The following is a 27874-nucleotide window of genomic DNA, read 5'->3' on the forward strand; positions in this document are numbered from 1 at the left end:
TTCCGCGTTTCATCGTACAGTGTCACCAGCGTCACCAGTGTCCGCTGATTAGATGACACAATGCGTTCCACGCTGTGACTTCCGCGTTCCAACGTACAGTGTAGGCGTACTCATCTATAGTGCGTTGATAGTATATAACAATAAAAGTGTGGGATATACAGAAACTGCCTAAGAATAAATAGTAGTGAGGATGAAACCATTGATAAGATTTATAATGCGTGCTTCTCAATGAGGTTAGTGACATCGTCGTAATAGATGATTCTTCCTACTCCAGTATTAAACTCTTGTAATAAGGAATATTATTATTCCTTTTAATAATTACTTTTTTAATAAGACTTAAGGGTCGTATTAGATGGTGAGACCCCACTCATTTTTAAATGTGGCTATAGACTTAACTTTATTGAGACACAATTATACCCAAATGAATTAACTCAAAATGGATTATCATGAACAGCTTTATAAAGTATAAAATATAAAATTTTGACTAAGTAGGTGAGTGGTCGAGGAGTTAGCATGGTATGAAATTTACTCTATTACAATGAGTACTCATATCATTGGGATAGAATGGCCATATACTGTGGCCTTACAGAGTATGGATTTGTAATTCATCATTTACATAAAGGTAAACCACCTTAGTGACATTTCTGTGCTTAATAGAACATGTGTATCAGGATGGTGCACTTAGTGAAAGTAACGATATCGAAAAGTGAACAAATACTTAATCGGTAAGTGCAGAAGATTGCACTGACCCATACTTTATGAATATTGTGTGAGTTACACAAGAAATTTAGAGTGTAAATATCGGAGTATAAAGAGACCCCTAGTTCAAAGTGAAAAGTGACATATTTGAATAGGGTCTATTCGTAATAGACATTTAGAATATTTTCCATTCGGGGGGTGAAGAGAAGGGGAAGACATACAACAGGAAGTGACCCATGTATAATGGGGTGTAAAACCATTGGTTGTGATGGCTAATATTAATATACTTTTTTAATTTTTTTTAAAATTTTCAAGATTCATCCCAAGAAAGAAACGATATCAATGCTTTCATTGAGACCTTGTGGCATGAGTGAATTGAGGAAGTAAATCCAGTAGGTTTCCCTCCTGGACAAGGTGAGGTCCCTGTCCCCTCCCCTAGGATCTTGGAAGATCTGTTCAAGAACTGTAAAAATGAAATTGTGGACATCAACCGATGAGTTGTGAAACTCAAGAAAATGTCTAGAAAGACTATGATTTAACAATTTGTGCTTAATGTTGCGTACATGCTCCTGTACTCTAATTTTCAGCTGGCGTTTTGTTTTGCCTATGTAAGTTTTGTTACAACTGCACGTTATCCTATAAACCACATAGGTGGAATTGCATGTAGTGACAGAATTTGCTGTGTATTCTTTTTGATTAATGGTACATTTGAAGGCTTTTTTATCTACATGCTTGCAGCAGATACACCTATTACAGGGATTGCATCTATTGACTCTTTCCAGAAATTTGTTCTTCTCGTTAATTTTAGGAGTAAGTTTCAATTTACTGGGAGCCACCAGACTCTTCAAATTTGTTGCTCTTTTGAAGACAATATTGGGTTTGGGAGGAAGATGTGGCCCGAGAATTTGATCCTTAAGCAGAATGTCCCAGTGCTTGGTCAAGATTCTTTTGATAGTGTTACTTTCTCTTGAGAACTGGGTAATGAACGGTCTTTTGTATTGGGTGATGGAAGTACCCTGTGTACCGGTTGCTTTGAGAATTTCGTCTCTGTTTTTATTAGCTGCACGTTGGCGGGCCTCTTCAGTTCTTAAAGGGTCATATCCTTTCTCCAAAAACCGTTCGGATAACATCAGGGATTGGTCATTGTAGTCTTCAAGTTTACTACAGTTTCGTCTAATGCGGTTGAACTGCGCATAAGGAACGTCATTTTTCCACCTAGGGTGGTGGCAGCTGCTAAAAGGAATGAAACTATTAGTATCGACTTTTTTAAAGAAGGTTTTGGTGTTTATGCACTCTCCAACTACGCCGGTCAGTTCAAGATCCAGATATTCAATCTTGGTTGCACTCGATTGGTGCGTGAACTTCAGATTGTAGTCATTTAGTTGTAAATGCTCCATAAACAGATCTATGCTAGTTTGGTCACCACACCAGATTAAGATCAGATCGTCTATGTATCTTTGGTAGAATCTGATATGATTTTTAAACCTCGACTCATATACAAACTGCTCCTCCCAAACGCCCATCAGAAGGTTGGCAAACGATGGGGCAAATTTTGTCCCCATCGCCGTGCCTGTGGTTTGGAGATGGTATTTTCCGTTGAACTCGAAGTAGTTATGGGTAAGAATGTACCTCATACTTTCAAGAACAAAATTTATTTCCTCTGGGGTATGGTCCGTATAGCCTGACATAACGGTGGCCACTGCTTCGATCCCTTTTTCATGCGGTATGGACGAATATAGTGCCTGAACGTCAATAGTGAGCCAGAGTAGGTTCTCTTCCCATTTAAAATCACTCAGCTTTCTCAAAAGTGAAGTGGAATCTTTCAGATGTGATCTGTTCCTCAACACATATGGCTGGAGTAGTAGATCTACAAAATGGGATAAGTTACTACTTAAGGATTGAATGCCCGCCACAATTGGACGTCCAGGAGGTTTTTGACTGTCCTTGTGGATTTTCGGAATATGATAGAAAATGGGAGTTAGAGGGTGTTTGACATACAGATACTCGAACTCTTCATTGGTGATTAGATTTTTGGTTTTAGCATCATACAATAATTTATAAAGGTCGTCACGAAATGATTCAGTAGGGTTTTCTGTCAGTTCAGTGTAGGTGCAACCGTCACAAAGTAGTTTGGTGGCCTCCTCTAGATATACTTCTCTGGATTGCACCACTACTGCTCCTCCTTTATCCGCATTCCTTATAATGAGATTTTCATTTTTCTTCAGATTTTGTAGAGCCTTTTTTTCTTGCGGATTTAGATTCCCTCGATATTTCGTATTAGAAGACTTAATTTTCTTGAAGTCGTCGTTCACGAGGTTATAGAAGATGTCTAAGTTGCTCCCTTTGGATTCAATTGGATAAAATTTGGAATGATTAGACACTCGTGGTAGAATTTTCTCTTTGGATTCAGTTGGCGGGTTCTTCAGGAAATGCCTTTGCAATGTCAGATTTCTCAGATATTTATTCAAATCAATGAATAGATTAAACTTATCTGTATGATTATCCGGAGCAAACTTCAGGCCTTTATTTAGTAGTGCGATCTCTGTTGGGGAAAGGTCCTTCTGAGAGAGGTTAACAACCCCGGTTTTGGATTCCCTTGTAGATTCGGGAATTTCCTTTTTGGGCTTACTTCTGCCGCCTCTGCACCCTCTTCGCCGCTGTTGAACCCACGTTTTGTGCCTTGGGGGGAGTCTAGTCTGTCGTATAATATATCCTCTTTTTGGAGGTAAGAGGTCTTTCTCTCTCCTAAAAAATGATGTTGGTTCAGGTTGAGTTTTTCTTGTGAAGGAGTTCTATATCTTCTTGTCCTCTCTCTATGGGAAGGTATTCGGTCTCTTTGATAGCGGTTCTTTTCATATTCATGGGGTCCTCTATTCCGGTATGTGTTATATCTTTCTCTAGGGTAGTAGTCCCTCTGGAACCTAGCTGGAGAACGGTCGCCCCTTTCATTATTGTGGACGGGTTGTTGCCATCTACGATCTTGGTATCTTTCAGAATCACGACGTTGATATTGTGCTTTTCTGTAAGGTCTGTATTGTTGAGTGAATCTATTGTTGGGTCCTCTATGGGGGTCTTGTTCCATCCTATTATTACTAGACCAGTTATAAATTTGGCCATTGACATAATCATTTTTGTCACGAATAAACTTTTTTTGCTTTCTTTGAATTATTTCGTTTTCTGTTTTGTCTAGTTTTTGTTGGAGGTCACTTAGGTCCCTTTTGAACTCCTCGCTGTCATTATATTTTTCAACCATTTTCTCAATTTTGTTAATTTCAATTTCGATCCTCGACATTTCTTTCTTCCTTTCGTTTATTAATAATGCCATTAATCTGTTTGAACAATCCTCAAGTATCATATTCCATGAGGAAATGAAATTCTCATTTCCATTCCCAAACGTAGGTATTTTATTAATTCTAAGCCCTCTTGGTATTCGTTTTACTTCTAGATATTTCTCTAGTGTAGTTATATCATACCAGCTTTTCAGCTCTTTTACGGCCAGTTTCTCAACATTATTCAAATGATTGAAATAATCTTCATCCTCCGATACAAACACTTGCTCATCCTCCAGAAAGATATTTTTGGCTCTTGCCGATCTCTTAGATCTGTCATTAAACAAAGGCATTATGCCCTTATAAGCGGCAAATCTCGGGGTAGCTAACAGACGATAGGGATAGAACAAAAGAAATACCCTTTCAATGCGCTAGAAAATATCAGTCAGGGCAGCACCTCTATTTGTCCCCCCTGTTAGTGGGGGAAATGGAAGAAATGGAGAAAAGAAGAAAACAGAGTGCGCCCCTAATGTAAATTCCACCACCAGAATAGAACCAATAATCAATGATCAATGGCAATTATAGCATGAAATCAACAATTTTTGATTTAATACAACATTTATTTAAAAACAAGTAGTTTTCATCTGTGCAGTATGATTCAACAAGAAAATACACCCAACGCGTTTCGTCGATACGACTTCCTCAGGGGTAATAAAAAATTTTTTCTATGGTGGTAGAGAGAACTTCATTAGCTTTATGACACTTTAAAAAAATTTAAATTTTGTTTAAAAATATATATATAGATGGACAGGTACATACCCGTATGTTGATGGGTAGTGAAAATAATCACACCCTGGTATGTGTACCTTCTAAAAGACAGATCCTATGCGGATAATTAATGAATAGTGCTCAGCTGCATCTATAATGTAAATAATGAATATAATCAATTAATTAGTACAAAAGGAGGAGAGCAAGAGGGGATAGAAAAATATGAGGGTAATTAGTGCAATTTTAAGCACGTACCTAGTTCCAACTGTAATTTGGATATGAAAAATGTAGAAGTCCTTTCTGAACGTTCGGATCCTATAGAGGATCTTAATATTAAAGACTTAAATCACAACTGCATCTATAATGTAAAAATTAAATATATAGTTTAAAATAGCAAGTAGAGTAAAAAAGGGGGCGGGTAAGTAGAGTAAAGAAAGGGAATGTGATCTCAAACAGATTTAGCACATACCAAAATTCAGTCTGACAACGTGTGAGGGTCCTAAGAAGCGTAGAATGAGGACTCCTATAGAATCAATGGGTAAGGGCTGATCAGTCATATTAAACAATCAAAAAATGCTTTCCAATGTCTATAATATGCGATTGAAATTACTGTATATTCTACTCTATCAACATTTTGGGGGCAGTGCTTAACTGAAATCCCAGCGATTCCATAACATTCAGTGTTTAACTACAGACATTACATTTCGATTTGATACAAAATCTCATGATGTGTATAGCCATCAATGGGACAAAAAATGTTACATACAATTTGATACAATTTGATATATTGTCTCATGATGTGTATAGCCATCAGTGAGATAGAAAGAACAATGACACCTCAGGCATTCCTGTGTATCATAACAGTTTTTCAATAGTGGATACTGGATAATGTAATACATATTCCAATTCTGAGTATACATAGCCATTTATGCATTTGCTAAGTTCTAGCGTATTAGGTGCCTTAGTTATATCAAGCATTACTACATGCATAATCTATTTGACAAGCCAAATAATTCAATTAGAGTAAATTTCAACCATTAACATACCTCTTGGATAAGGAACACAGCATACACCAGAATGAACCAACTGCAGGTAACAGGTGGACAGACTGGCCGGGTATATATAGGGATACAGTGATACGTCACTTCCGGTTAGGGAAGAAAATGAAAATGGCATAATACGATGCTTTCCAGTAAATATACATTCAGGGCTTACCCTTAATGGACAGCTTAATTTACAGCGATAAATTTGAAGAGTCTGGTGGCTCCCAGTAAATTGAAACTTACTCCTAAAATTAACGAGAAGAACAAATTTCTGGAAAGAGTCAATAGATGCAATCCCTGTAATAGGTGTATCTGCTGCAAGCATGTAGATAAAAAAGCCTTCAAATGTACCATTAATCAAAAAGAATACACAGCAAATTCTGTCACTACATGCAATTCCACCTATGTGGTTTATAGGATAACGTGCAGTTGTAACAAAACTTACATAGGCAAAACAAAACGCCAGCTGAAAATTAGAGTACAGGAGCATGTACGCAACATTAAGCACAAATTGTTAAATCATAGTCTTTCTAGACATTTTCTTGAGTTTCACAACTCATCGGTTGATGTCCACAATTTCATTTTTACAGTTCTTGAACAGATCTTCCAAGATCCTAGGGGAGGGGACAGGGACCTCACCTTGTCCAGGAGGGAAACCTACTGGATTTACTCCCTCAATTCACTCATGCCACAAGGTCTCAATGAAAGCATTGATATCGTTTCTTTCTTGGGATGAATCTTGAAAATTTTAAAAAAAATTAAAAAAGTATATTAATATTAGCCATCACAACCAATGGTTTTACACCCCATTATACATGGGTCACTTCCTGTTGTATGTCTTCCCCTTCTCTTCACCCCCCGAATGGAAAATATTCTAAATGTCTATTACGAATAGACCCTATTCAAATATGTCACTTTTCACTTTGAACTAGGGGTCTCTTTATACTCCGATATTTACACTCTAAATTTCTTGTGTAACTCACACAATATTCATAAAGTATGGGTCAGTGCAATCTTCTGCACTTACCGATTAAGTATTTGTTCACTTTTCGATATCGTTACTTTCACTAAGTGCACCATCCTGATACACATGTTCTATTAAGCACAGAAATGTCACTAAGGTGGTTTACCTTTATGTAAATGATGAATTACAAATCCATACTCTGTAAGGCCACAGTATATGGCCATTCTATCCCAATGATATGAGTACTCATTGTAATAGAGTAAATTTCATACCATGCTAACTCCTCGACCACTCACCTACTTAGTCAAAATTTTATATTTTATACTTTATAAAGCTGTTCATGATAATCCATTTTGAGTTAATTCATTTGGGTATAATTGTGTCTCAATAAAGTTAAGTCTATAGCCACATTTAAAAATGAGTGGGGTCTCACCATCTAATACGACCCTTAAGTCTTATTAAAAAAGTAATTATTAAAAGGAATAATAATATTCCTTATTACAAGAGTTTAATACTGGAGTAGGAAGAATCATCTATTACGACGATGTCACTAACCTCATTGAGAAGCACGCATTATAAATCTTATCAATGGTTTCATCCTCACTACTATTTATTCTTAGGCAGTTTCTGTATATCCCACACTTTTATTGTTATATACTATCAACGCACTATAGATGAGTACGCCTACACTGTACGTTGGAACGCGGAAGTCACAGCGTGGAACGCATTGTGTCATCTAATCAGCGGACACTGGTGACGCTGGTGACACTGTACGATGAAACGCGGAAGTCACAGCGTGGAACGCATTGCGTTATCTAATCAGCGGACGCTGGTGACGTTCCCTGAACCGCATATCTATATGCGGAAATGACGTAGCGTGGAACGCACAGTCATTTTCCCCCCCCTTTCAGCTGTTAGCCATAAGAAACGTAGCTTGGACCGCATATTGGGCGCGTACCACAGACGTCACGTGGAACGCACGTGCACAATCATTTGAGTCAATACTTAAGTTTGTATCCGGATGGGCAAACGGGGTCCAGTCTGCAGTCTCCAACCAAACCTCTCCGACCGCTGAATGTTTGGTGCGGTTCTAGCTGGGATGGTATGGTGGCTCTGTGGGGCGGCAGCTTCTCTCCCCAATCCTTATCCTCTACGCGTTTCTCCGCCTTGGACTGTCAGCGGCTTCCTCAGTATTGACTCTAATGATTGTGCACTTTCATAAACAAGTACCGGCAATTAATCAAGAGGCTAATATTACTAACTTTTAAACAATACTAACCCCCATTGATTATAATCAAGTTGCATGCTGCTAACCATTGACTGAGTTCAAAGGATCCTATATATATTTCTTTGAGGGGAGAGTCCATTTCATGTTTGTAAGTCTTGTCTGTCCCAATGTTGGCCACATTGATTTAACTAATGTTGTGAAATTATTTTAATAAAAATTCGAAATTTAATATTGTACACAGCGCTGTACCACTCTCTTATTTTTTCTTGTACTATCTCTTTAAGGGGTTTGGTAATCCCCCTTAGGTACGAGCCGCAGTGTTGAATATCAATCAGCGCTAAATATCATTTTTTCCTCTTTTTTTCTTGATATACTAGGTGATTCATCGCACCCTACGGGCGCTCTTCACATCGTCGTATGGGGCTGCGCCCCCTTAATTTGTGAACGTTTGTATGAGAAATATGGTTAGATTTGTATGAAAGATGCCCTGTATTGCAACTTGAGTTATAGGTGAAATGTGTTAAATAGAGAGCATATGATTTGGAAGGGGGTGTGTATTGTTTTGTTTAATTAAAAAGCGGTTACAGAGTAAGATGTACATTGATAGTGTGGAGGGTACAGTGACATTTGTGGGTGTGGGGGGGGGGTGTTGTTAAGGTGTGTGTGCAATAGTATAGTATGGTGTTTTTGAGTCAGCGGCTCCCCACTGGCGGAGGTCACGACACAGGAAAACAGGAGGCTGGGTAGTGATAGGGGTGTGTGGGCATACGGGGGACTAAAGAGGAAGGTGGGGGACACTGTGCAGCTTCTGCCAGTGGGTGAGGGTCCAGCGTGGCAGCACAGGAGTACAGGACGGTGCCCCTGAGTCAGTGTCTCCTCATACTGGGTGGGAGTTAGGGTGCATAAGAGCACGAGGCTGGGTGGTAAAGCATGATAGGGGAATGTGGGCAACACAGGGTGAGCGGGTCCCCACTGGTGGAAGTTACGGGGCAGGAGAACAGGAGGCAGGGCAGTGATAGAGGTGTGTGGGCATGAGGGGTAGTAAAGGTTTTTGGCTGTTGCAGAGTAGGGATGGGCATTGGTGCAGACGCCATCGATGGTTGGCATTGATGGCGATTTTGCACCATGCCATCCATAGTAGTAACATATTACTTGGATAACCATCGATTGCTGTAGCTATCGATGGTCATCCAATATATCTGACTGAATAGGCCGTGGGTAAATCAGAACTCGGTGGCGGGACTTCCGGGTGTGTGTGTGGGGGGGGGGTGGGTGGGCTATGCTCCGTGTCCCGGCACCTTAACTTTTTTTTAAACTTGATTGGTTCTCCTTTGCCATTGATGTAGGGAAACTATCTGGTCCTCCCACATCGATGGCAAAAGTATTCAACATCGGCCATAAACCATCGATGATTTGAAATCATTGATGGTCGATGGGCATCCCTAGAATTGGAGGAGAGTGGGGGACAGTATGCAGCTCCCGGCAGTGGGTGAGCGTCTCTTCGCACTGGGAGGGAGTAAGGGGGTGTATGAGAGCAGGAGGCTGTATAATAGTGGTATGTGGGCAAGACATTGATAAAAGTTGTGGCGCTGGTGCAGAGGACCGTGGGGACACTTCAGGCAGTGGCGGCACCTGCTTGTGGCGGTACAGGATCCCCCATTCTCACGGGGGTATGTGAAATGCAGGAGCGGGGGAATTGCCGGAAAGGGGTCAGGGGGGTCTGCAAATTGGGGGAGGTGCGGGAAACTGCGATTAGCGGGAGGGGGCGGGGGTCTGCAAATTGCGGGAGGTGGCTCAGGGGGGCCTTGAATCGCTGGAAGGGGGGATCCGCAAATTGCGGGAGGGGGGTTGTGGGGTTCAGTGAATTGCGGGAGGGGTGGTTGTGGGGGCACGTGAATCGCGGGAGGGGGGGCGGTCATGAATCGCGCGAGGGGTCGTGGGGTGCCGCGAATTGCGGGAGGGGGGGGTGCCGTGAATCGTGGGAGGGGTGTGTGAATCACGGGGGGTCGCGAATCGCGGGAGGGGGCGCCCGAGGTGCTGTGTGGTTCTGTGAATTGCGGGAGGGGGTCCGCAAATCGCAGGAGGGGGTGTGGGGGGTGCCGTGAATCACAGGAGGGGGTCCGCAAATTCCGGGAAGGGGGGGTGCAAATCGCAGGGGGGGGGTGCCGTGAATCGCGGGAGGGGGCGGGGGCTTTCAAATCGTGGGAGGGGGCACAGCGAATCACGGGAGGGGGGCACGGCAAATCGCGGGAGGAGGCGCGATGGTGCCACGAATCGTGGGGGGGGGGGCGCGCGCGTGGGGCCGCAAAACGCGGGAGGGGGTCGGCGGGGGGTGCCGTGAATAGCGGGAGGGAGCTTGGGTCCGCAAATCACGGGAGGGGGGACGCCGTGAATTGCGGGAGGGGGGGTCGCGGGGGGTCCCACGAATTGCGGGAGGGGGGATCGCGGGGGTCCTGCGAATCGCGGGAGGGGGGGTCGCGGGGGTCCCGCGAATCACGGGGGGAGGGGGGGTTGCGGGGGGGCCCAGGAATGGGGGGAGGGGGGGTCGCGGGGGGTGCCGCGAATCGCGGGAGGGGGGGGGGTCGTGGGTGTCCGGGGGGTGGGGGGGAGGGTGTTTGCTGGCAGGGGGGGGTGCTGGAGTAAGGGAGGATGGTGGCTGTGGAGTAATGGTGGATGGTGGGCGTGTACTGTAGCCCTGGCTGGGCGGGGGGGGAGGTGATGTCAAGGGTGTGGGATGTGTAGAACGTTATACACATAGAAGACTTTTTTCCCTGGGGGGGGGACGGATTTGTGTATCCTGCTGGGCGGGAACGTTATATACACCGGGGATGAGTGACAGATCTGGCTAAATATATAAGAGATATGTATGTATGTGTATATGCTGTATATCTGTAAATAAATAAATAAATATATTAGAATATTAGTGTTCTGGATCTATGTTCCTTGTGCTCTCAATTTAAATGCTGCAAAATGGGTTTAAAACTTGAATTACATCAATTTTCAATGTCATGAAACTGGTCTTGGGTGGATACACATCACTCAGCATTGTATTAGTCCTAGCCCCGTATTCAGCTCCAGGGGGGTAGAGATGTTCTCATCCCGAGATATACGTTATGCCAACATCACATCTGTGTCTCCCATGCCGGTGGCCTTGAGGTTCTGTAGGGGCGGGACACCAGCACAGCTTGGCTGCCACCGTATTGTCAAGTTACGGAACGTAGGTCATTCCAAGGGGACAGTAATAATCTTGTACTTCTGTCTCTTCCATTCCAGCTGCGAGAAAATCGACCAACTTAACTGATATCCGGGAAACTCTATCGGAGACCATCGCCTTGTGCGAGAGAACGTCGCACACACTGAGCCTGCAGCAGAGAGAGGTACGGCTATTACTGGGGGGGTCCTGATGACCAGAGCGATACCGAATGTGGACTGGTTCATCGTTGCCATGCAGTGCCGCTATTGGCAATGTTGGACCGCGGTGCGGAGGGGGTAGGGACTCTTATATGCCTACAGGAAGGAGGATGTGACTCCCGATAGTCTTTTCCTTATACAGGCGCTGTGGTTTCCTCTGCTCGAAGCCATGATGTCCCCACAGAAGCTCCTAAGTTCTTCCTCATCCCAGTTATATGCTGAGGGTAAGTTGTACCAAACTGGGGTTATCGTATAACATCTACACTACAGAAAACATTTCCGCCTACCTGGCGTCGTTGTGTAACATCTACATCATAGACAACATGCCTATCTCTCTCTCTCTCTCTCTCTCAACAAAATCTAGCTTGTGAACCGATGGTCGCAGGACGATACTACACCTTCCCCACTTTCTTATGTTAAATGTATAGGCCCAGAATGAATGCCTATTTTTTGGTACTGATGGAGCTACGCTCAGCTATTGCATCTCATTAATTTTACATAGTTACATAGTAGATAAGGCTGAATAAAGACTTGCCTCAATCGAGTTCAACCTACGTTTTAATAGCTTATCCCTTGCAAAAGACAGAATATGATTCTTATTAGAACCATTGGATGTTTTTAACCAATAAATGATTGTCCAGCCTTATTTTGAACGTATTTATTGTATCTGCCGACACCACTTCTCCTCCTGGATTTAAGTGCGCCTTATTACGATATTTATAACAGGGAACAATTGAGCGCGTACGCAGTGCATTCACCGAGAATGGGACGCGCGTCCGTGTGAGATACTCGTGCGTCCCATTCCCAGCAAATAGCGCACCGAGATGGATCACTGCGGTGTGAAACATAATCACGGATCCATACAGTAGGTTACAGACTCAAGCACTGAGGGGGTTAACAAATTGGCTACTGGGTGTCATCCAGGGCTTCATGGGAGCCCACAATTATCGAGCTAGCAAAGGTGTAGGTTCCATATGTGTAAGGGAACTGCTTACTGTGCGTCTCATTACACTACAGTAGGAATGTCATACAGTACGAGCAGGCCAGACTGGAGCAAAGAGGGGGTTAGCAAAATGGCTACCAAGTTTCAGCCAGTGCTTCATGGGAGCCCACAACTATGGAGCTAGCAACAGTATAGCTTCCACATGTGTTAGGGCACTGCTGTCCATGCGATTCTTTATGCTACAATGGTTAAACACAGATTTACACTACAGCAGAAATGTCATAGAGTTTACACTGGCTGGTAAAACGCCCGCCACTTCCCCCTTACCTGGGAGACTGCTTTTTTCACAGAGAAAGAGATCGGCGTGAATGTAAATGAAGACTGATAAAGCATTCAGTCGGTCTGACTGGGGGAAGGCACTATAGAGAAAGCATGAGCACTGCACAGTACTGTAAACAGTTCAGTACTACAGTATGCTGTGGATCGTGCGCATTGAGACGCACAGGAAGTTATTTTTGGAAACAGGTTTTTTGGTGTGTACAAGTTTTGTACAGTAAATGTTTCAATAAAAAAAAATAAAAAAAAATCTCCTACTCTAATAATCGAACCCGGGTCTATTGGCACTATAGTGATCCCATGCCATTGGTTATTATTACAGTATGTTGCATTTGCTACAGCAGGGCTGGGCAACACCGGCCCTCCAGATGTTGATAAACTACACATCCCAGCATGCATTGCATCAGTTTCAGCATGGCCACATAGCAAAACTAATGCAAAGCATCCTGGGATGTGTAGTTCATCAACATCTGGAGGGCCGGTGTTGCCCAGCCCTGGGCTACAGGAACTGGAGGATGCTCCACCTGAGCACTCTACATCACATGGCCAATTTGCCACAGCTTTTATTGTACTGTACTGTACTGTACTGTACTGTACAGCACCGTTCGGCGGGAATGAGATGCGTGAGCCTTCCTTCCTCCTGCTCTCCTCGGTGCCAGCGGGACCTTTCCTGCTGCTGCTCCTTCAGCAGCCCATTACCGCCCTCCAGTGGCCGGCGCCCTCCAGGCAAATGCCTAAAGCTGCCTTTTGGTGGTGCCGGCTCTGCTCACATGCAACGCGTCTCCATCTGAATCTCATGAGAGCTGCAACTACTGTAAATGTTTTAGCCCCCCCCCCCCCGACTTGCAGCCCCATTGAGGTTAGTTGGCTGATTGTACCCTTGGATGGCACCAGGTTGCCTGTGACTGATACTATAGTATCCTGTAATGCGAGTATTGCATTGTAACTTGTGCTTGTCCCTGCAGCATTGAAGAGTCTGACAATGGAGGTACTGAACAGCATGGCCGCCTACATCTCCCTCCCGTCCATACTGCAGAGGATACTACAGGTGAGGGCTCTGCGGCCGCTGACGTCTAAGCAAGCAACATATCTGGTTGTATCGATGTTTAACCCTTTGAGTGCCAAGGGAATTTGTCAAAATAGGTGGGAAAATTGCCAGGCGCACCTTTTTATTTACCCTTTCAGTGCCAAAGTTGCTGCGAGAGATGCTGAAAATATCCGCAAGAAACGCCAGCGCCGCTCACAGCGACTGTTCTGTTTTTGGGTGCAGTATTTAACTAAACTTCAATGAATGAACTTGGCTGTAGTGTATTTATTTATACTAATAGGGCGGTCGCTGTGAGCGACGTTGGCATTTAAAGGGTTAAACATAATTTCCGAATGGGGCAAATTGTTATGTCTCCACATTGGTATGCGGTCAAAAGATCGGCACCGGCATCTCGATATGAGGGATCCCAACAGCGGCTCTGTAAGTACCGTAACCCTCTCCGTTAGTGCTTAACCCTCCTACCCTGCCACCGTAACTAACCCCCCCCCTCCATTCCCACAGCTGAACCCTTATGGTGCCCATACACATATGTGACATCGCATCGGATCGCATGTTATGGTGCCTCTGAACTTGCTTTTTCCAGCACCCGATGTTGCATGCCATCTGCAATGCCACATTGGGTGCTGGTAGATTGCGGGCGGCGGTACAGCTCAGCACTGTGGTGCAGGAGGGCTGGTAGGCAGCAGGGGACAGCGGCGGGGGCATAATATGAAAAGCCAATTTAAAATAATAGGGGGCTCTCTGATTGGCTGAGAGAGCTCTGAGCCAATCTGAGGCCTCACATTCAGGTGGCCACTGATTGGCTTAGAGAGCTCTCTCAACCAATCAGAGGGCCGCCTAGTGTTTTAAATATTTTTTCAAATTCTGCCGCTGGCCCTGCTGCCTGCCAGCCCTCCTGCACAGTGCTGCACTAAATCAACTCCTACTTCCAGCGCACCTACCGCCGGTCCCTGAACCCGCCACCAGTGCTCCCGCAGCCCGCTGATCGCATTGCAAGCGATAAAAACCACATGCGATACCTCAGACATTTCAATAAATATTGTGTGCAGCACTTAATATATTTTGGCGCAACATGCAACCTGCCCATTCATCGTGACGGGCGGCCCATTCGACAAGCATACAATTTTTTTATTTATCGCACAGATGCGTTCAAAATCAAAGGATTGTATGCAATATTACCCTAGTGTATGGGCACCATTAGTCCCCCCTAATGTCTTCACCTAAGCCCCACCCCCCTGGCCTAATGCTGCGGAGACCCTGCATACTTACAAATGGGATGCCAGCCTTCCAAATGCCAGTGTCAGCATAGTATTCCATGCCAGAGTTCTGGAGCTGGTCTTCTGGTGGCAGGCTGGTATTCAGACGCTAGGATTTTAGCTGCATACAGTACAGGAGGGGGTTACAGCCCATGTCGGCCTGTTCTGCTGTCCGCAGGTCCTTGGCGCACTCTCCCGCAGAATGTAGATGTTACAGGAAGCCTCTATGAAATCTGGGCCACAATATCATGAATATTTCATGCTGTACTCCTAAACATTAACCCCCTGTTACACAGAGACCAGCCGCAGAGCGCAGCCGTACTGTTTGTTATAATACGTCGCCTTGGGGACAGATAGTATCAGAAATGTGGAAATGATCGGGGAGTTCCTGGGCAGAGGCTGGAAGCTGGTTCGTAATGCAGGCAAAAATGGTCCATTCAGTGGGTGTATTATAGGAGTGTCATAAGTGCGCCAATGCTGGCGGCAGCGCTCACGGATTTACAGCCGCGAGGATAGGAGACCACGGTCAGATGGAGGAACAGCACTTGCTGGTGCAATTCTGTAAGGACGCACCAATCTGTATTACAGACGGCCAACGAGAGGCGCTGCTACGTGTGGCAGAATCACGCTGTTATTGCGGGGTACTTTCCAGAGTTTCCGAGCGGTGTTGCTGGGTTGCCAGAGTTCTAATGTTTCTGTTAAAAATTATCAATGGGAATTCCGTGCAGCGGACCAGTAATATGTCGCAACACATTTATTTGCAGAAGTTTATACGGTAAACGGGAAATGCTCTGTGCAATATTATCATGTGCAGTGCAGTGTTGGATCAGACTGGGGCAGCACGGACGGTGTAGTGGATAGCATTACTGCCTCACAGCACTGAGGTCATGGGTTCTATCCCCACCATGTGTTATATATACTGGGCAGTACGGATGGTGTAATGGTTACATTACTGCCTCACAGTACTGAGGTCATGGGTTCTATTCCCACCATGTGTTATATATACGGGGCAGTATGGACGGTGTAATGGTTACATTACTGTCTCACAGCTCTGAGGTCATAGGTTCTATTCCCACCATGTGTTATATATACGGGGCAGTACGGACGGTGTAATGGTTAGCATTACTGCCTCACAGCGCTGAGGACATGGGTTCCATTCCCACCATGTGTTATATATACGGGGCAGTACGGACGGTGTAATGGTTACATTACTGCCTCACAGCACTGAGGCCATAGGTTCTATCCCCACCATGTGTTATATATACGGGGCAGTACGGACGGTGTAATGGTTACATTACTGTCTCACAGCACTGAGGTCATGGGTTCTATCCCCACCATGTGTTAAATATACGGGGCAGTACGGACGGTGTAATGGTTACATTACTGCCTCACAGCACTGAGGCCATGAGTTCTATCCCCACCATGTGTTATATATACGGGGCAGTACGGACGGTGTAATGGTTACATTACTGCCTCACAGCACTGAGGCCATGGGTTCTATCCCCACCATGTGTTATATATACGGGGCAGTACGGATGGTGTAATGGTTACATTACTGCCTCACAGCACTGAGGTCATGGGTTCTATCCCCACCATGTGTTATATATACGGGGCACCACAGATGGTGTAATGGTTAGTATTACTGCCTCACACCGCTGAGGTCATGGGTTCGGTTCCCACCATGGTTCTAACTGTGCGGAGTTTGTATATTCTCCCCGTACTTGCGTGGGTTTCCTCCGGGTACTCCGGTTTCCTCCCACAATCCACAAATATACTGGTAGGTTAATTGGCTCCCAACAAAATTAACCCTAGAATTTTTAATTTCCCAGCGAAATGTCTTCACTTGAGCAAATACACCCCCTTTGTGCTTAAAACAGACTTTCATGTGAATATTCCGGTAAATAGGAGAATAAATATTCAATGGTCTACGCTGATGGCAATAAAGTAGATATTTATTCATCCAAATATACTTTATTTAGTTAGCGCCATCCTTGTATTTTGATCCCTGTTTTCCTGTTTATCTCTCATTTTGCTTTCTCAGACTATTCCTGATTTCTCCCCGTCTCTGACATTGCGGGTGTGCGCAGCGGGGTGTGCGTGTGTGTGTTTTCTTCCCGTGTTGTTGCCTTTGGAAATGGTGCTTTGAAGTGCGAGTTCCAGCGTGTGTCCCGACTGCTCTGATTTTGTACAGAAATAGTCGTAAATCGCCAATTACCCAGCATAAGCGGCAGCGCGGACTTGCCGCAGCTCAGATTGCTCGTTAGCCCATCTTATCATTCACTTGATTTTTCCCTTAATGTCAAACTGCTTTTTTGCTGCCTTAGTTCTCATTTTAAGCTGCTGAAAATCAGGTGGGTTGGCGCGTGTTCCGCTGGCACATCCACAAGTGGTTACATGGAGGCAGTGCAATCAAGGGGCTAGAATGTAACGTCTGCTAATCCCTCGCACTAAAGTGCGAGTGCTGTGCGAGGATTAAATGTAAGACCAAAAGGGAAAACTTTTAAACACCGTGCGTGTAGCATTCATTATTCCTATCTGGCAGGTGTAGATGCCTATGTACGCTATGGGGTGTAAAGGTGCCCCCTGTAGGCGATGGTGTGTCCCCTGGTCCGATGGCTACAATGCTGGCTGCTTAAAAATGCACTGGTGAATTGCACTAGTACGGCATTTTGCACTAGGCACTTTTTTTTAAGAAAGTATTTATACGAGGCAAGGACCATTGATTATATCCCTGGGCAAAAGACTGGAGCTTATTTACTTATGTATATATTTATTTATTTACGTTTTTTGCATGCGTGTGTGTAAGAACTGCGTACCTTCTGAAAGTGACTCCTGTTAGAACTTATTCTTTTCTATTTCTACTTGGAGTTTTTGTAAAGACCACAATGTAATTTCACTAAAATGCGTTTGTCACCGCTCGACCCCTGGGAATATTTTGTGGACATGCCAATTATGATGAAAGCATGTGAAATCGATGGAGAGAATGCTTTCCAGGTGCCCAGAATACGCTCGTAATGTGCTGTATTTAGGTTTCCACCTTGCAGGTGTACTGATATATCTAGCCTCAATGTGCCATACACTGCAAGATGCCTGGTGTGAGTGAGACGCAGTTCCTTTCCCAATCTGGTAACGTCGGGCGTCTTTTGTTGCCATAACTGCGCCTCATCTTTGTGAATAATACGCACAAGCAGACTCTGCTGATTAAATGCACCATCTCCATGTTCAAATTCCCAGCTAGTCCTGGTATCTTAACCCTTACCCTAACCCACCCCTCCCGCTGCCTAACCCTTACTTCTCCCCCTTTCCACAGCCTAACACTAAACTGCTCCACCCTACAGTCAAATCCGAACCCTCCTCCTAGGGACTAACCCTATCCCCACCACTTACTTTGGAGATAGGTTGTGGTTCTGACCTTCGGGGTGCTGCTCTCTTTATTCTGATATACAGCATGCCTATATTCTGTGTGCAGCTGCGGATGTATATGCACATGAAATGCTACATTACTGTGTTTTCCTGGAGAACACTATAACGTAGCATTTAGTATGCAAATAAGACCACAGTCGCACAGATAATATAGGCATGCTGCATATCATTTTAATCAGCAGCGTCTGCTTGTGCGTCTTGCGTAATATTTGAATAAGATGATTGTTCATTGGGAAAAATGCACAATATTACGCCCGGCGTTCATAAACGTACTCACGACTAGAACTGCAGCAAGTATGTCGGAGGACACATCTGTACAAGGGGAACAAAAGGGACATAAAATAAGAAAACGTTTGGGAAACGGATATCGTGACATAAATTAGGAAGTGTTAATGGTTTATTACCATGAATTATCTGCATTATGTTATGTTATTTGGGTTTCCTGGCATATTTACATGAAATGGTGTAATACATACGGTTCCCCTATCACTTGTTTTTTTTCTACTTATAGGATCCTGTATATGGGAGAGGCAAGTTAGGAGAAATCCAAGGGCTGATTTTAGGCATGCTGGATACCTTCAACTACGAACAGGTAATATCAGTAGTAGTGTTCTATACAGATATAACTATATAATGCTGGATATCTGTTCCTTTAACACAAAGGTTTATTGGGGGGGGGGGGTTAGTTTTTTTTTTTAGCAATAATAAACTATTTCCTGCACACTTTTCATACAGTGGCATATTTGACCCCGTAGTTCTTGTCCACCATTGTGACCTGGGCCTTGCGTCACTAATGCTTACCTACCGACTGTCCAGGTTCCTGCCGGACAGTCCTGATTTGAGGCATATGTAATAACCTACCCTCGGTTACCATGTGACCATTTTTCATGATCGGCATGCAAAGTCGACTGCTGGCACCCACACTGAAACAGAGATAGGTTCCAGAGGCAGGACACGCCCCTTGAATGGCATGGCCACGCCTCTTACTTCCCACCCTTCCGGATGAGGTGTGGCCATGTCCCAGTTTATTAATTATGGGTTCTATTCATAAAGCAGTGAAAAGAGTGAGGCAGTTGACACATGGCAACCAATCAGCTGCTACATATAGGCGCTTATTCAGATCTGATCGCAGTACAAAATGGGCAAAACCATGTGAACTGCAGGTGGGGCAGATGTAACGTGCAGAGAGAGTTAGGATATAGGATGACACAGCTGTATGCATAGTACAGGGGGGGGAGAAGGGTAAAGGGGTATATGATAGAAACTTTAAAACATATCGAGGATTTTTACAAAGTCCAGGAGGGAACTTTCACAGGGCCATATGCACTAAGCTTCAACAGTGGATGAGTGCTAAAAACAACCAACCAATCAGCTCCTGTCTGACACAGTCTGCAACATGGCCGGTAGTAGCTGATTGGCTGGCTGTTTATCACTCTCCATTTTATCACTTTTGAAGCTTAGTGCATCTGGTCCTTAGAATGAAGAAGGACTGGGGGGAGGGAGGTTCAGGGGAAATCTGAGGAAAAATGACCTCACAGAAGGGGTAGTGGATTAGTGACTTCCATCAGAGGTGGTAGAGGCTGACAGTAGAACATTTTAAACATGCTTGGGATAGACATTAGGTATCCTTACAAAGAAATAAGGATCAAATAGGGTTTGAGGTAAAAATATGGTTACAAAGGGCAGAATTTACTCATTAATTTTAATTCAAAATGGCCGCTTCCCCTGTGCATGGTGGACCAGTTCTGCTTATACATAGAAGTTGCAGGTTGTGGTAATTCACTTTACAAACCCCTCTTCTGGCTTCCTCACACAGACGCTACTGGAAACCACTACAAACCTGCTGAACCAGGATCTGCACTGGTCTCTCCGAAACCTCAAAACGTCCATTACCAAAGGTCTTGTTCCGAAGCAAGACTACTGCTGTGTGTGCTTGCAGCAGTACAAGAGGAGGCAGGAGGCATCAGACGAGATCATCGTGTTCAGGTACCTCCGTTTTCCACACTCCTCCCCCTAGCTTTTCCTAATAATAATCCTGCAGTGGGCCCGATTCTGAGTCTTGCGCTGAGCGAATGGTGGGCACGGTTGAGCATTCCTTTGCTGCTAGGCATGCGTATAAGCCACACTTCGAATGTGTCCACAGCCCGTGCACACAAAGTCGCAAAGTCTAACAATAGATGCTAAAGCCGCCGGGCCTAACGTGACTCAGAATCACGTGACTCAGAATCACGCAAAAATATTATGTATTCAAATGAATGCTACTGTTCGGTTGTATGCAATTACTGTACAGAATTGTGATTGTTCTTTTCATATTTCATTATATTTCATTTGATTAAGCCACAAAATTCATTAATTTCCTCAGCGCAACTTTCCATCTCACTCTTATTATCTCAGCGGAAGTCGTTAAAACTTGTTGCTATAGAACTGAATTTAAGTGCTGTAATTAGAGCACCTATTTTGTAACGCCACTTTTGAAATATAATTACTGCCGTACATACATTTATATGGTAATTGGAGCCTTAACACAAACATACAATATGAGCCATATCTCATAAGCCAGATCTGTCACTGTTTATAACTCTGGGAGGGGTTACAAGAGTGATTGACAGCGTTATACACACATAGTTTCTGCCCTAGGCCCCGCCCCCCATTATACACAAACCCGCCCCCCCTAAGGAAAAGCCATATCTCATAAGCCAGATCTGTCACTGTTTATAACTCTGGGCGGGGTTACAAGAGTGATTGACAGCGTTATACACACATAGTTTCTGCCCTAGGCCCCGCGCCCCATTATACACAAACCCGCCCCCCCTAAGGAAAAGACCAGTGTTATACACATCCCCACCCCTTTGACATCACCTCCCCCCGCCCAGCCAGGGCTACAGTACACGCCCACCATCCACCATTACTCCACAGCCAACAGGTGAAACCCCTCCCCCCGCGAGCGGGTCTGCCCGAATCCACTCCCACCCGCGCGAGCGTGCACTGCGATCAGATCTTAATAAAGGCCTTAAGACCAGAAGGATTCAAAGAGCTTAAGTTGTAAATAAATTTGCTTTCTTTTTGTAACAAGGTCAGGTGACGATCACCACCTCTTTTAGGGGTTTTGACATGGTGCAAGGGCATAAATGTAAAGTCCTTCATAGTGTGCCCAGCCTCAAAAAAATGCAGAGCAACAGGGGGTGTGGAGTGGTCCCGTGATGTCATTGCCTTTTTAATGGATGAGCGATGCATCCCAATGCGTTCCTTGAGCATCCTAATAGTTTTGCCTATGTACAATAATGGACAAGGACAAACGATGACATAAACAATGTATTTACTGTCACAAGTCATCCGATGTTGAAGTTTATGTTTAAATCCAGCGGCTGGGTGTATAACGGAATCACCAGTGATGAGATGTTGACAAATCACGCAGCCATTACATTTGAGAGCACCATTCTTCGCACTTAGCCAACTGGTTTTACTCAGAGAAGGACTAATCTCAGAATAAGTCATTTGATCTTTAAAATTGCTGCTCCGTTTGTATGGAAAAAAGTGGTCTTTCATGACAAAATTGGCCCATAACAGGATCGGTTTCCAATATGTGCCAGTGTTTTAAAACAAGATCTCTCAATTTAGGAGACGCAATGGAAAAAGTGATTGGTAAAATCATTTGGTTGATGGTTTTATCTCTCTTTGGATTCTCCAAGAGGTTATCCCTATCCAATTGAAGACATCTTTGTATTGATTGTTCAACTTCATCCCTGCTATATCCCTTTGTAAGAACTCATCGCCCATCTCCCTTAATATTTGTGGCAATGTATTTCTGTCAGATGTGATCCTCACCACTCAATTGCCACTATGGAAGTCCACGTTTCAATGGCAAAGGATGAAAGCTTTCGGCTCTTAGCACAGAAATAATATCTGTCGGCTTTTTATATATATATATATATATATATATATATATATATATATATATATACACACACACATGAGGGTGGATCAATAAGTACATGTGCTTGAAGACAGGTGGCATTGCTGAGGAAAGTTGGTAATACTATTGTGTACTACCATCTTTCAAACAACGCCATACCAGAATTCAGATTGATTCATAGGTTAGTTTTTTTCACAACAATGCACCAGCTCCCTCATCCGGAATTGTTGCGGCCAAATTGCATGAATTGCGCTATGAATTTTTTGTTTTTTTCCCCACGAGCCACGTTTTCAGGTTAGGGAACAGAAAGAAGTCGCAGGGAGCCAAGTCGGGCCAGTACGGTGGATGCGGCAACACTTCATAGCGCATTTCATGCAATTTGGCTGCACCAATGTTCCAGATGAAGGCAATCTGAAATTTGGTGCAGCGTTGTTTGGAAGATGGTAGTACACAATAGTATAAAATGTTTCCTCAGCCACGCCACCTGGCTTCTTATTGATTCACCCTCGTATATATATTTTGTCTGTTGACCATTTGGGGTATATGGGGATTGTCTGCTCTTAGACAGAAATATGTTGTTATTACAGAGTAACTGGATTGTATGGAAGGTCTGTGGCGTCTGGCGGCTGTGTGTGAGGTTGGCGATTTCTTTATCTTGTCTTGTTTAGTGTCTAGTGACTCATCACGGAAATGAATGTGTCCCCGGGGCATGGTAATGGTACATCGGCCAGAAATGTCACTGCGCAGGAAATGTCACTGCTGTTACCGTCACTTGTCCCTGTAACTCATTACTAGTGACCCTAGCTACCTGCACCTTCAGCCGATTAGATTGTGAGCTTATAGGTTCATTCACAGTGCCCAGATGTGCTCAGTGGAGCTCCGTGCGGCTCGGATGACCGGTCGAAATAAGGGGATGTGGTCTCGCATTGCGGGGGCTATTTTCCCCTTTAAACTTTATGGGAACCTTATTTGCTGCCATAGGCCATGTGCATATTGTCATTTAATGTGAACAGGCGGCTGCAACTTCATACATTGCCGCAATAACTGCTTTCAGCTGAAGAGGTCCTTACATAAGCAGCCAATCAGAAGCTCTGGATAGTATGGCTGCATACCGTCTGCCCAGCCCTCCACACTGGTGTCTGTATGAGTCTAGCCTTAAGTCCCCGCCCCCCTCATGCCCAAACCCAACACACCCGGCCTGACCCACCTCAGTATACTTATGTTCGGAATCGGGATTTCAGCTGCCGGCATCCTGATTGATGTCGGGATGCCAGCGTTGATAAACTGAACACCAGCATTGCTACCACTGGGAACACATCCCGTATGTGCAACTTTACAGGAGCCCCAAATTGGGTGGCATCAGAGGGATGACCACGTTCCGTGCTAACGGCAGAATGCAGCTGTACAGGTGACACCATCCTCTCACCGCTCCGTTCTATGGTAACGGAGGAATGCAGCTGTACAGGTGACACCATCCTCTCACCTCTCCGTTCTATGCTAACGGAGGAATGCAGCTGTACAGGTGACACCATCCTCTAACCGCGAAGTTCTATGCTAACGGAGGAATGCAGCTGTACAGGTGACACCATCCTCTCACCGCGAAGTTCTATGCTAACGGAGGAATGCAGCTGTACAGGTGACACCATCCTCTCACCGCGAAGTTCTATGCTAACGGAGGAATGCAGCTGTATAGGTGACACCATCCTCTAACCGCGAAGTTCTATGCTAACGGAGGAATGCAGCTGTACAGGTGACACCATCCTCTCACCGCGCCGTTCTATGCTAACGGAGGAATGCAGCTGTACAGGTGACACCATCCTCTCACCGCTCCGTTCCATGTTAACGGATGAATGCAGCTGTACAGGTGACACCATCCTCTAACCGCGAAGTTCTATGCTAACGGAGGAATGCAGCTGTACAGGTGACACCATCATCTCGCCGCACCGTTCCATGCTAACGGCGGAATGCAGCTGTACAGGTGACACCGTCCTCTCACCGCGCCGTACCATGCTAACGGCGGAATGCAGCTGTACAGGTGACACCGTCCTCTCACCGGGCTGTTCCATGCTAACAGTGGAATGCAGCTGTACATGTGACACCGTCCTCTCACCGTGCCGTTCCATGCTAACGGAGGAATGCAGCTGTACAGGTGACACCATCCTCTCACCGCGCCGTTCTATGCTAACGGAGGAATGCAGCTGTACAGGTGACACCATCCTCTCACCGCTCCGTTCCATGTTAACGGAGGAATGCAGCTGTACAGGTGACTCCATCCTCTCACCGCGCCATTCCATGCTAACGGAGGAATGCAGCTGTACAGGTGACACCATCCTCTCACCGCTCAGTTCCATGTTAACGGAGGAATGCAGCTGTATAGGTGACATCGTCCTCTCACCGCGCCGTTCCATGCTAACGGAGGAATGCAGCTGTACAGGTGACACCATCCTCTCACCGCTCCGTTCCATGTTAACGGAGGAATGCAGCTGTACAGGTGACTCCATCCTCTCACCGCGCCGTTCCATGCTAACGGAGGAATGCAGCTGTACAGGTGACACCGTCCTCTCACCGGGCTGTTCCATGCTAACAGTGGAATGCAGCTGTACATGTGACACCGTCCTCTCACCGCGCCGTTCCATGCTAACGGAGGAATGCAGCTGTACAGGGGACACCGTCCTCTCCCCACGCCGTTCCATGCTAACGGAGGAATGCAGCTGTACAGGTGACATCGTCCTCTCACCGCGCCGTTCCATGCTAACGGAGGAATGCAGCTGTACAGGTGACACCATCCTCTAACCGCGCTGTTCCATGCTAACGGAGGAATGCAGCTGTACAGGTGACACCGTCCTCTCACTGCGCCGTACCATGCTAACGGAGGAATGCAGCTGTACAGGTGACGCCTTCCTCTCACCGCGCCGTTCCATGCTAACGGAGGAATGCAGCTGTACAGGTGACACCATCCTCTTACAGCACCATACCATGCTAACGGAGGAATGCAGCTGTACAGGTGACACCTTCCTCTCACCGCGCCGTTCCATGCTAACGGAGGAATGCAGCTTTACAGGTGACACCATCCTCTCACCGCACCGTTCCATGCTAACGGAGGAATGCAGCTGTACAGGTGACACCATCCTCTCACCGCGCCGTTCCATGCTAACGGAGGAATGCAGCTTTACAGGTGACACCGTCCTCACCACACCGTTTTCTATGCTAATGGAGGAATGCAGCTGTACAGGTGACACCGTCCTCTCACCGCACCGTTCTATGCTAACGGAGGAATGCAGCTGTACAGGTGACACCATCCTCCCACCACGCCGTTCCATGCTAACGGAGGAATGCAGCTGTACAGGTGACACCATCCTCTCACCGCGCCGAGAGCTGATGCTAATAAACGTTGTTTCCCATCTGTCTTTGTGGCGTGTTACATTTCTATTCAGGACTAAAGAATGTGAGAATGTGAGGCGGTATTTTCTTGTGTACCCTCCATCCATTCTGCAGCATCTGACTCCTGGCAATAGAACACAATATACTGTATATGTATAATTGGTTACAGCGTCCCTCTGGTTGCCCTATTATCTGTCTCGTACGTCTACCTCTGAAGTCTCCTTTGTCTTCTCCGAGAAACCTTCAAGGAGAGACCTTGGAGATGGGCACACAGAGGCCTTGCGCTCTCATTTCCTCTCTCATGCTCCTTCTACTCCTACAGGGTATCTAAGGGCGGCCGAGGTAATAGAACTTTCCTGGTTCTAATGGGAAAAGTCGGACGTTAGTGTTTGATGTCTCCAGGTTCTAGGCCGCATCGCTTAGTTCTGAGGAGAGAATAATGATCCCCATCCCTATGGCAGGTTATCTAGCGGGAGACTGCGGAACCGTAGGGGGCCAGGATTAATACATGGACCAATTCAAGCACATACTACACGTGTGTGTGTGTGTATGTGTATACACAGTACCGTGCAAACGGTTTAGGCAGGTGTGATGCCCCGGAGTAAGAATGCTATTAGAAACAGGATGGGCAGGCAATAGGTCAACACATCTAAAAGGTTGACATGAGTTTTTCATGTTTTTTTTGGTGTCTGTCTAAAAAAGGATTTTTGATTGCTGGCCGTATGCAGAGTGATTGACAGGAAGCTGATGTTTGGGGGTGGTAACCGGCTGTTTTCTGGGAGTGGCAGAGAAAATGCAGGCGTGGCCATGTGTTTGAGGGAAGTCATGTGATGTCAGCTCTACCCCCAATTAGCCGGTTTCTATGGCAGCCGCCGAGTAAGTCCAGGGCTACGCACACACTGCACACACTGGGGAATCATTACATGGTGAGCAGCTGTTATCTGGGAGTGTCAGGTAATACGCAGGCGTGGCCAGGTGTGTGAGGGGAAGTCATGTGACGTCAGCTCCGCCCCCGATCAGCCTGATTCTATCACAGCCGCTGAGTAAGTCCTGGGCTACGCACAGACTGCACACACTGGGGAATCATTACATGGTGAGCGGCTGTTATCTGGGAGTGTCAGGGTCCAGGATAATGCAGGTGTTTGAGGGGAAGTCATGTGATGTCAGCCCCGCCCCCGATCAGCCTGATTCTATCACAGCCGCTGAGTAAGTCCTGGGCTACACACACACTGCACACACTGGGGAATCATTACATGGTGAGCGACTGTTATCTGGGAGTGTCAGGTAATACGCAGGTGTGGCCAGGTGTGTGAGAAGTCATGTGACGTCAGCTCCGCCCCCGATCAGCCTGATTCTATCACAGCCGCTGAGTAAGTCCTGGGCTACGCACACACTGCACACACTGGGGAATCATTACATGGTGAGCAGCTGTTATCTGGGAGTGTCAGGTAATACGCAGGCGTGGCCAGGTGTGTGAGGAAGTCATGTGACGTCAGCTCCGTCCCCGATCAGCCTGATTCTACCACAGCCGCTGAGTAAGTCCTGGGCTACACACAGACTGCACACACTGGGGAATCATTACATGGTGAGCGGCTGTTATCTGGGAGTGTCAGGGATAAGGTAGGCATGCCCAGGTGTTTGAGGGGAAGTCATGTGATGTCAGCTCCACCCCCAATTAGCCTTCTCTAACGAAATAGCAGCAGCACACTAGCAGCATGACATCCAGCAGTGCTGACCCCCTCTCCCCCCGAATAGGGACCTGCAAGAGCACACAAACAGGGGGTGTGGCTTATGCAAATTATGCAGCAACATATGCAAATGAGGACCAGTGCCCATATATATATGTACCGTGAGAATATATATGTATATAGATCCCTACTGGCTGTGAGCTTGGGGGAAAGCCAAGAGCACAGTCAGCAGGAGCCCCAGCGCTCAGAATCAGACTTTGATGGGATTAACACATAAGTGGCAGCTGCTGCAGTTCACACCTGTGGGAATTGCCTGTGCCCACAGATTTTAGTACTAAAAAGGAAAAAGAGGGGGAGTGGTGTGCAATGCGCTGCTAGCCACAAATATATCTAGGGGGATATATAATCCACAGTTAAATAAAATCAATACGGACCAATGTGCAAAGATGAAGCGGACACACTGCTTTAAAAAGGTATAAATTTTATATAATTAAATGCATTAAA

The 27874-nt window shown here is 45.6% G+C and overlaps 1 protein-coding gene across 1 annotated transcript in view; it reads left to right on the plus strand.

Moving 5' to 3' along the window:
* VPS8 (VPS8 subunit of CORVET complex) overlaps positions 1-27874 on the plus strand; it is a 144655-nt gene that overhangs the window by 95254 nt on the left and 21527 nt on the right. Inside the window, exons 39-43 of the mRNA XM_083154376.1 lie at positions 11245-11348; positions 11525-11606; positions 13627-13709; positions 18900-18980; positions 20205-20374. Coding sequence (XP_083010502.1) covers positions 11245-11348; positions 11525-11606; positions 13627-13709; positions 18900-18980; positions 20205-20374 — 520 coding nt within the window. The remainder of the gene's footprint in view (positions 1-11244; positions 11349-11524; positions 11607-13626; positions 13710-18899; positions 18981-20204; positions 20375-27874) is intronic.

The sequence above is a fragment of the Crinia signifera genome, chromosome 7 (genome assembly GCF_055691185.1).
Source record: "Crinia signifera chromosome 7, ASM5569118v1, whole genome shotgun sequence".
NCBI classification, from domain to species: Eukaryota; Metazoa; Chordata; class Amphibia; order Anura; family Myobatrachidae; genus Crinia; species Crinia signifera.